Source organism: Mirounga angustirostris, unplaced genomic scaffold (genome assembly GCF_029215605.1).
Source record: "Mirounga angustirostris isolate CCGP_5_RB_7025 unplaced genomic scaffold, mMirAng1.0.hap1 SCAF_17, whole genome shotgun sequence".
Taxonomy (NCBI): Eukaryota; Metazoa; Chordata; class Mammalia; order Carnivora; family Phocidae; genus Mirounga; species Mirounga angustirostris.
The window spans coordinates 43,689,045-43,699,954 of NW_026991725.1; the positions used below are offsets into that span (position 1 = coordinate 43,689,045).

The 10,910-nt window shown below is 45.2% G+C and overlaps 1 protein-coding gene and 1 non-coding gene across 3 annotated transcripts in view; both read right to left on the reverse strand.

Moving 5' to 3' along the window:
* Nucleotides 1-10,910, reverse strand: part of NPLOC4 (NPL4 homolog, ubiquitin recognition factor) — a 59,020-nt gene that overhangs the window by 46,099 nt on the left and 2,011 nt on the right. For both annotated transcript variants that reach the window (XM_045888278.3, XM_064583702.1), the window contains exons 2-3: nucleotides 8,770-8,850; nucleotides 545-657 (exon numbers count right to left, since the gene is read on the reverse strand). In XM_045888278.3, the coding sequence (XP_045744234.1) occupies nucleotides 545-657; nucleotides 8,770-8,850 (194 nt within the window). The remainder of the gene's footprint in view (nucleotides 1-544; nucleotides 658-8,769; nucleotides 8,851-10,910) is intronic.
* On the reverse strand, nucleotides 10,315-10,425 carry LOC123854861 (U6 spliceosomal RNA). The gene has a single exon (XR_006793411.1). It is a non-coding gene; the product is annotated as a U6 spliceosomal RNA (small nuclear RNA).

The following is a 10,910-nucleotide window of genomic DNA, read 5'->3' on the forward strand; positions in this document are numbered from 1 at the left end:
CAAACACATTCGGCTCTGCAGTCCATGCCACCCGTGCCACCATCGCTCAGCTCTCCCCCGGCAGCAGGGATGCGCGCAGACGAATGATGTGGCTGCGCTCCAGCTGAACTACAAGAACAGGGAGCGGCTGCAGGAGGAGGTCTTTACATCCTGGACACTCCACTGACATGACTGACCGCCTCGGAGGAGCTCGAGGGGGTCACGCCACCACGAAATATCGTGTGGGCAACAGCCCCTCCGACCCAGCAAGCAGTCCCGAGGCGGAACCGCACACAGCTCCGTTCAAGGTCCCTCCCTGCAGAGAAGGGGCTGGGCGTGCAGCTGCACACAGCCCCCGAGCCCATAACTCTCCCCACTCAGTGACACACGTCACAGCCTGCGAGTCAATCAGCTCAGCACAAAAGGAGCGGCACATTCAGCGTGACTGCTGACGACCCCACAAGAAATACGGTGGTGTCAAGGGGAAACCGGGCAGAGCCGAGCAGCCTCGGGGGGCCCTGCGGTCATCCGCTCCCGCTCCCTGTCGCCCCCTCACAGCACTTACTGGATTTTGAGCAGACTGAGGGATTTAGTCGACGATGCGGTTATCTCTCCAGTCTTGTTTCTATTGATGTAAACTGAGAAGCCGTTATTTTGGAAGCCAAACTCCTTTGCAACCTAAAACAAGCCCCAAAAAAACAGATATTGAAACAAATATTTGAGTATCACTACTCTGGCCACATATACATCAAATGATATTAGAACAACGCTCACTAAATTTAGAAACTGCTCCTCGGGAACCAAATTTCTCTTGCGATTTTCTCTTGTGAGGAAATTTGTACTGCCCACACAGATGTCAAGTAAAATGAGGAAAGTGGCCGAACAGAAGCAAAGCTCTGTGTAAATGAGAAGACTATATGACACATTTAAGAGTCTGAGGCAAACAAAAGTCATGGCTGTATCTGGAAAGTTTAATTTCTACTTTTGGAATCAATTGTAAAAACCCAATTCCAGGGGCGCCTGGGTGGCTCAGTTGGTGAAGCATCTCCCTTCAGCTCAGGTCATGATCCCAGGCTCCTGGGATCGAGTCCTGCATCAGGCTCCTTGCTCAGCAGGAAGCCTGCTTCTCCCTCTACCCTTCCCCACTGCTCATGCTCTTTCAAATAAATAAAATTTTTTAAAAAATTTCCAATTTTGAAACCTAAGAGAAGAAAAACAGAAGTGAAGAATGGTGCCACCAAGTCAGTCCTGACAACAAGTACCCACACCCAGGCACTGCACCAGGTGTCGCAAACACTCACTCGCTGACTCCACAAACAGTAAGCAGTCCCATGTGCCACCTCCATTATGCTCAGAACACAATGAATAAAAACAGACAAGGTTCCAGCCATGGAGGGCCTCAGCATCAGATGGGGGAGAGAGAGCTAACAGACGAGAACCACAGGTGCAGGTAAGCACCAGGCAGGAAAGGAATAGAGAGAAGCATGGGAGAGGCCACTCTGGACAGGAGGACAGAGAAGGTCTCTGAGGAGCACGTCCGAGCAGCGCCCCAGAGGAGGAGACTAAGGGGGCTACTCACAGAGCAGAGAAAGAATAGTGCAGGCAAGAAGAGCAAGCACAAAGGCCGAGAGGCAGGAAGGGGTTGGGAAGAGAGAGGCCAGTCAGGCCAGAGCCCAGCCCGCAAGAAGGAAACGGTTAAGAGACAAGAATGGCGAGGCAGACAGGACCGTGTGGGCTAGGAGGAGTCTGCATTCCAGCCCAGGAGCCATGGAAGCCACAGGGGCTGACGGCAGGGGGTGGCCAAGCTAGGAGGCTAACTTCTCATTGACACTCTGCTGAAAGTGGGAAGAGGGAACAGGAGAGCCGGCTGTGCAGCCCAGAGACAGGCTCAGACAAGGCCAGGCCAGCGGAGATGGAGGGAGGAGCACACCTTCCAGCTCTTATAATCAACAGCCCTTGCCAATGTGGGATGAGGGGCAGAATGGACTGAGGGAAAGGAAGGGCATCAGCGCGGTGTTCAGACTTCTGGTTTGAGAACTGGGAGGAAGGCCACACCAGTAAAAAAGCACAGAAGAGGTGAAGGAGGAAGAAGACCTAAGGGAAGGTCAGGCGTTCCCTTCAACACCGACACTGAGATGGTGCCCGGCACCCCGGGGAAAACATCAGCAGGCAGTCAGCATTTGAGTCTGGGGCCGGGAGAAGAGTCCAAGCTGTAGCTCAACATTCAGGGGTCATCAGAGTAACGGCAAACACATGAAGAGACCCAGGAGTCTCAGCAGAGAAACAAACGATAAAATGGAATCAAATAAAAATTCTACCACAGGAAACAGTAATGGAAAAGGAAGCACTGGATGGGCTTATCAGCAGACGGGAGATGCAGAAGGAGGAGTCGATCAGCCTGAAGACAAATTACGAGAATCTGCACAATCTGAAAATGGAAATTTGAAAGAAAAATGAAGAGAACCTTAAGAACTCCTAGGACAATATCTAATGATCCTAAGGACAATAAAATAAGGAAAGGACTGAAAAGTATTTGAAGAACAAATGGCTGAAAACCTCAAACGTGATGACTAACACAGAGTAACAAATCCAGGAAGTTCAGCAACCCCCGAGTGGGATACATAAAAAAAAATGATCCCTCAGTGCATGCATCAGGGTCAAACAGCTGACAGCCAGAGATCAATGGAGACCAGAAGACAATGGAATGACATCTTCAAAGTGCTGAGAGGGAATAAAAATCTGTCAACGCAGAATTCTGTATCTGGCAAAAATACCCCTTGAATACAAAGGCAAACTGAAAACGTTTTCAGGCCAACAAAACCTGAGGGAGTGTGTCAACAGCAAGCCTCCACTTCGGTAAATGGCAGGAGACATTCTTCAGGCTGAGGAACAAGACACCAGACCTAGTCAGAGCCAGAGAAAACACCAGAAGAACACATAAGGCAGAGACTAGGACAAGGGCTCTGAACTACACAATCTGAAACCTTCACATTAAATGTTCTGTGACTGGTTTTCGAAAGAGAAGTACAGTCAACTATACTTGAATAAAGAATTAATAAATAGAGAAATAAATAAAGGGGGGAGGGGTGTCATGAGAATTCTGACAGAGACAATGCAAGTCAGGGATGAGACCGGAGAGGAGCTCTGCGTGTTTCCCTGAGTCAACCAAATACCATTTATGCCTAGTTCTACCTGTTGCTTTTCAGCTCGTTTCTCCTTTAATGTGGAATTACTGATAAAACCTACTATTTATTTACTATGAGAAAAAAGAGTTGATTTAATGATTAGCTTTACATACTAACCTTATTTCCTACTGATGTTAAATGAATGGATTACAAATAACTCCACCTTGTCATTCTGAAATTCTCAAAGTGATAATAAGAAATAGTCCTTAAAACAAACAAGATTTGGGGCGCCTGGCTGGCTCAGTCAGTGGAGTGTGTAACTCTTGATCTTGGAGTTGTGGGTTCAGGCCCCACGAGTGTAGGGATTACTTAAAAGTTTTAAAAAATCTGAGGCACCCGGGTGGCTCAGTTGGTTAAGCAACTGCTTTCAGCTCAGGTCATGATCCCAGGGTCCTGGGATCAAGCCCCAAATTGGGCTCCCTGCTTAGCAGGAAGCCTGCTTCTCCCTTTCCCACTCCCCCTGCTTGTTTTTTTTTTTTTTTTAATAAATGAATTGATTTACTTTCTTTTTTTATTTTTTATTTTTTTAAAGATTTTATTTATTCATTTGAGACACAGAGATACAGAGAGAGAGAGAGAGCATGGGCAGGGAGAGGGGAGAGAAGGAGAGGGAGAGGGAGAAGCAGGCTCCCCACTGGGCAGGGAGCCCGATGCAGGGCTCGATGCGGGGCTCGATCCCAGGACGCTGGGATCATGACCTGAGCTGAAGGCAGACGCTTAACCATCTGAGCCACCCAGGCGCCCCCCACTCCCCCTGCTTGTGTTCCGTCTCTTGCCGTCTCTCTGTCAGATAAATAAAATCTTAAAAAAGAAAAAATTCTGAAGTTTTTAAAAAAATTTATTTTAAAAAAATAAATAAAAATAAAACAAGATCTTAAATGAACTTAAAATAAGTATCTGAGGGGCAGGTGGGTGGCTCAGTCGTTAAGCGTCTGCCTTCAGCTCAGGTCATAATCCCAGGGTCCTGGGATCGAGCCCCTCGTCAGGCTCCCTACTCCGCAGGAAGCCTGCTTCTCCCTCTCCCGCTCCCCCTGCTTGTGTTCCCTCTCTCTCTGTGTCTCTCTCTGCCAAATAAATAAATAAAATCTTTTACAAAATTAATAAATAAAATAATAAAATAAGTATTTGATACCATGTATTTTTGTCCCAAGCTAAAAGTGGCATTAATGAAATAAAGCATCAGCCAATTAAGACCATGAAATTTGTATTCCTGACTGCAAAAAAAGTTACGACTAAAGAATAAAAATAATGTCTTTGGCTTTTCTCTGAAATAGCTTAGATATAAACTGAAATTAACCAATTGCGGCATTTCAGCTATTCTGCAAACGCATCGTGTTTTTCTGTACTCGACACCCTGCAGGCTATTTCCAAAAACGAGAAAGCTTTCGCCAGAAGTGTGAGCTTCATGAAAGCTACCACATTACTCCCAGGATGAAAAGGAGTTTCCAAAATGGCGAAGGGGCTGTTGTAGGGCCAGCCCTTTGTATAAAGGTAAGTCCCCTGGGACCACATGACGATTATGCTCCCCAGGAGGACTAAGATACAGCTGCCTTTTTTTTTTTTTAAAGATTTATTTATCTTAGAGTGCGCACGCACGCACACGCACACGAGAGAGAGCAAGAGAGCACACAGGGGAAGGAGCTGAGGGAGAATCTCCAGCAGACCCCACGCGGAGCACGGAGCCCAACTTGGGGCTCAATCTCATGACCAGGTGATCATGACCTGAGCCGAAACCAAGAGTCAGCTGCTTAACCGACTGCGCCACCCAGGCGCCCCTAGCTGCATTCTCAAATATGACAGCCAGCATTAGGACTGGACGTGTGGAATCCCACTTCTGAGATCCAGAAATAGATTATTACTTTTTTATGCTACTCCCATGACCATAACTGCTTCTATGAACTTTTGAGTTCTTTATCTGAAGACACAGGAATCTAACACAGGGCAGCAACCATTAAAAAAAAAAATCTTAGCAGAGTCTTACAACAGCATCATTAAAATCTTAAAAACGGGGCCACCTGGGTGGCACAGTCGCTTGAGCGTCCAACTCCTGATTTCGGCTCAGGTCATGATCTCAGGGTCAGGAGACTGAGCTCTGAGGAATCTGCTTAAGACTCTCTCCTTCTCCCTCTGCCCCCGCCCCACGCACACTCTCACACTCTCTCTCAAATAAATAAATAGATCTTAAAAATCTTAAAAACCTTATATTCACACCTGAGGTAAACTTTGTGTATAACTGATGTAATAAAACCAGAAACACAGCATGGAATGAAATTAATACACTTACAATTAAAGGTAACAAAAAAGAACACATAGCAGGATTCCATTCACGTTAAATTCAAAAACAGGCAAAAGTGCAGTTTAGGGTTTAGGAATGCACGCTGAGGTGGCACAACACAGGTAAGGGGGAAGCCATCCTCGTCAACGCCGGAGGCAGTGAGGGAGGGGGGAAGGCTGACCGGCTCTGCGGCACCCACCATGCCCCTCCTTGACCTATGTGTTTGCTTCACCATCAGTCATTTGTCCATATTTTTCAAGCATTTCTTAGTATGTATTTTACTTCGTGGTTTAAAAAAAAAAAAAATTAAATATAAGGAGAACGGAGCGGGTCACAGACTGCTGAGGTCAGTGAGGACAGGACAAAGCCATCCTCTAGGCCACGCGGGGGAGCGACAGCAGCCCGACACAGTGAGCTGAGGAAGGGGAGCTGCTGCTGAGCAAGACAGGCAGAAGACTGTCCGCGAAGGGCTGAGAGTCCGATGGGCCACAGAACGAGCAGCGCTAGATTGTCTCGAAAGAACCGACAACTCCAAAACTCTGTGAGATCTCCTCAACGTCACCCATCTCCTCATACTTGCAAACAGCAATCCCTAAGAGGGCATAAGCCACATAGTAAAGCAGGATCGAGGCTTCAAACGTGGGCCCAGCAAGCTGGAGCCGGCACGTTCACAGCGGTCAGCCCACAGGTCTGCTTCAGGCCCACTTATGCACATGCACAGCCAAATTACCAATTATTGAAGAGGAGTATGGTCGACTTAGTAAGATACCTGAAGGAGTCATAAAGACACAAAATACGAAGGCAGTTACCAAGGACTGGGGGCAGGGAAAAAAAGGGGAGCTGCTGTCTGATGCACACAGTTTCAGATTTGCAAGATGAAAAGGTTCTGGAAATGGATGGTAGTAATGACTGCATAACATGAATGTACTTTAACACGACTGAACTGTAGTCTTAAAATGGTTTAGACTGGGGGCGCCCGGCTGGCTCAGCTGGAGAAGCACACACCTCTTGATCTCAGGGTTGTGAGTTCAAGCCCCACGGTGGGTATAGAAATTACTTTACTTTAAAAATTCGTTTAGGGGCACCTGGGTGGCTCAGTCGTTAAGCGTCTGCCTTCGGCTCAGGTCATGATCTCAGGGTCCTGGGATCGAGCCCTACTTCAGGCTCTCTGCTCGGCGGGAAGCCTGTTTCTCCCTCTCCCACTCCCCTGCTGTGTTCCCTCTCTTACTGTCTCTCTCTCTCTGTCAGGTAAAGAAGAAGAATATTTTAAAAAATAAAATAAAACCTTTAAAAATAAATAAATAAATAGTTTATTTGTCAGAGAGAGTGTGCACGTGCACAAGCGAGGGAGTGGCAGGCAAAGGGAGAAGCAGATGCTCCGCAGAGCAAGGAGCCCAATGTAGGGCTGTGGGGCTCGATCCCAGGACCCTGGGATCATGACTTGAGCCAAAGACAGATGCTTAATGACTGAGCCACCCAGGCGCCCCTCAAATAAATAAAAGATTTAAAATAATAATAAATTTCCCTATCAAAAAAAAAGGAAAAGAAATTTCCCTACCCCAAAGCCTCAGAGAAAAAAAAGAACTGCATGCAGTCCTCTGATGCCTGGTGTTTATCCACACAATTATCTAAGCAATAGACAATGCGTTGATGCTTCGTCTCGGTCTCAGATGATCTCTCATAAATTCCAGCATGCACCATACCCTAGCACCATCTCTAGGAGCAAGCGGGCCACAGTCAGCGGCTACTCAAAGAGCAAAGAGTAGGAAATTACAAATTTCTTAAAGACTCAGAGACCCTCCACTCTGGTGCCTATTGCATCTAATTCTTTTTTCTCTTATTCTTATAAATACGCCCCACAAGCAGTGCTATGGCAAGCATGATAGCAACTACCTTTTAGGAACCAGATTTCCCAAGTAAGTGTTGTGGCTTAGACCGCAACCCAGTGATCCTTGGCAAGTATCTTTACTTCCTAGGCCTTCAGTTTCCACCTTTGTGAAAATAAAAAGACTGGACTCCATGACACCTAGGATTCCCTCTGGCTCTGAAAGTCCATAACCCCAAAGCTTGTATGTGCTTATGAAAATGAGAAACAAAAACAAAAACAGAAAATGAGAAACACTTATTATTACAAATGTAACACCTGTTTGCAACAGATTCAAATAACACAGACTATAAAAAGTAATGGTTGGCAAACCTTTTCTGGAAAGGGCCACACAGTAAATATTTTTGGCTTTGCAAGCCATACCGTCTCTGTCACAACTACTCAGCTCTGTTGTTGGAGCGCAAAAGCAGCCAGACAATAACTAGACCAGTGAGTGTGGCTACGTTCCAACAAAACTTTATTTACAAAAATAGGGGGCACCTGGGTGGCAGAGTCGGTTAAGTGACCAACTCTTGGTTTCGGCTCAGGTCATGATCTCAGGGTCATGAGATTGAACCCCACACTGGAATCTACACTTAGCTCAGAGTCTGCTGGAGATTCTCTCTCCTTCTCCCTCTGCCCCTCCCCTCCCCCCATGACTAAGTAAATAAATAAAATCTTAAAAAAAAAAAAAAAGTCAGGGAAATGCAATCTGTGTGCCAGGGGGAAGAATAGGAGGTCATCCCACAAACCATAGTTTACTGATCTCTGCTATGAGGTATAAAGCCTAAGCCACTCCTTACTACAGGGCTCTCCTCCCAGGGTTACCCTTTTTAAGTCTGGCTGTGCTCTTTTACATTACATTCTGTAAATTCACAACAGATCTGTGTATGTGGCTCTCATTTTCTTTATTTTTATTTATTTGAGAGAGAGAGAGAGAGAGAGAGGGAGAACACACACGCGCAGGCAAGAGAGGAAAAAGGAGAGAAGTAAAGTCCGTGCTAAGCATGGAGCCTGACGTGGGGCTCGATCCCAGGACCCTGAGATCATGACCTGAGCTGAGACCAGGAGTCAGACACTTAATCAACTAAGCCACCCAGGCGCCCCCTGTGGCTCTAATTTTCTAAGAATAAAGTGGGATTACTCTATACGTATTTTTAACATTTCTCTTTTGATGGACAATTCAAGTCCTTCACTCTCTAATTTTTCCAATTTTTCATTCTCCTAAGTACTAGTCTCATGAACTACTCTTACACACAACTCTTTTTGGCCACCACAGCTGTAAGCCATGGTCAACTGTGATGCAATCTGACCCTGGATCAATCCAGTCATGTGAGAGAAGAGCAATGCAAGACACTGTAAACTAGGGAGTGGGCAGAATCAAGGACTGAGGAGGAGAGGGAAGGTACAGATGGGAAGGGAGTAACAGGAGAGGATGAAGATGCAAATACCCAAGCCACCACTACCTTTTTCAAAAACGCTGCGGCTGTTTCTCTCTTTGTGGCTGTGATCCGCTTCACCCCATCTGGGGACTGGACACGAATTATCTGTCACAAATGAAACAAGGTGGTTACTGCACAGACTAGTAAGTTCCTGACCTCTAACTGAGACTAACATCTGCAGTCTTTCAGCATCTGGGTCACCGAAACTTAGAGCCAAACCTCACCCTTCCCCGTGCAACACCCAAGTATTTCTAAAAGATGAAGAAGAGGTATGAGATTCACCAACCTATGCAAAGATATCTTGAGAGTCCCTCTCAACTCTGGTCATTTCACCCAGAAAAATTTTTAACCATTATTTACAAGGAATATATGTGAAACACTTAGCTATCTCGGGGCGCCTGGGTGACTCAGATGGTTAAGCGTCTGCCTTCGGGTCGAGTCAGGATCCCAGGGTCCTGGGATTGAGCCCCGTGTCAGGCTCCCTGCTAAGCAGGGAGCCTGTTTCCCCCTCTCCCTCCACTGTTCCCCATGCTTGTGTGCTCACTCTCTGTCAAATAAATAAAATCTTAAAAACAAAAAAACAAAAAACACTTAGTTTTCAGATTTACAAAAACAACAATAACACAACAGAAAAAAAAAAAAACCCTCCATGAATCATGAATGACTGGGTTCTCTGAAAAAGATCTCACTTTGAGGGCACCTGGCTGGCTCAGTTGATGAAGCATCCCACTCTGGTTTTGAGTTCAAGTCCCACGTTGGGTGTAGAGATTACTTAAAAAATAAATTAAAAATTTTAAACGCAATTGACTAAAAAATAAGAATAAAAATAAAAAATAAAGATCTCTTTGTTCTAGAATCTATAGGCAAAAATTAGAATGATCTAAAAGAATCACAGGATATCTTCTAATTTGTTATTTCCCTTTAATAGAAAGACTAAAAGAAAAGAAATAAAGGTGTTTGACATCATGGTAAACATAGCAGGGTTTTAAAAAAATACTTTTATGGCAAGCCTGAAATGGTTGGCAGGCCTGGAACACTGCACAAAGAGCATCATCTTCTAGGACTTGATTTTTATACAGATCAAAGTCCTTCTGAAGGTGAGTTACTATGCCTGGCCAACTGAACAAGTTCCTGCTTTCGTCAGGGAGCATGAAAAGGCATGCCCTGCCACAAACAAGGCAGACGATGCTCCAACGATTTGAGGGGTAGGAAGAAAGGCAGGAATACACCACCAAGTACTCATGATGGTTTCTCTTCTCAGCAATTACTGCACTGTGCACTGTACTGAAAACACTTTAAAAAAAAAAAAAAACAAAACCAGGGTGCCTGGGTGGCTCAGTTGTTAAGCGTCTGCCTTCGGCTCAGGTCATGATCCCAGGGTCCTGGGATTGAGCCCCACATCGGGCTCCATGCTCTGCGGGAAGCCTGCTTCTCCCTCTCCCACTCCCCCTGCTTGTGTTCCTGCTCTCACTTCTCTGTCAAATAAATAAATACAATCTTTAAAAAAAAAAAAACCCTTTACACATGAAAAGTGTCACAAGCCATTGTTTTTTGTGTTTTGTTTGTTTGTTTGTTTTGGAACACTTCACGAATTTGCATGTCATCCTTGTGCAGGGGCCATGCTTATCGTCTCTGTATCGTTCCAATTTTAGTATACGTGCTGCCTTCCAATTTTAGTATACGTGCTGCCGAAGCGAGCACAAACCATTGTTTTTTAAAAACTATTTTCACTGGGGTGCCTGGGTGGCTCAGTCAGTGAGGACTGCAACTCTTGATTTTGGGTTGTGGGTTCAAGCCCCATGTTGAATGTAGAGATTACATAAAAATAAAATCTTAAAAAAAAACCCACAGAGTTTTAATTGAAAAAAAAAAAAAGATTTCACTGATACACGATAAAATGCCACAATGGCTTTTGATCTACTGTCCACTTTTATCAAACCAGATGAATCTAGATTTTCCTAAAATAGTTTGACTTTCTCATTTTCTACTTTCACTTGAGTGAAAAGGCTTTGCCCTGATACTGTTCTCAATTCTTAAGACTGTTTTGAATAATTGTTATGAAATCCCAATTGTTAAGGCAGAAAATATCTTCTTTTTGCTGTATACTGTATGCTGTATACAGAAGAATACAAATTCTTCTAACTTTTACCCTTCACTGTGGATTC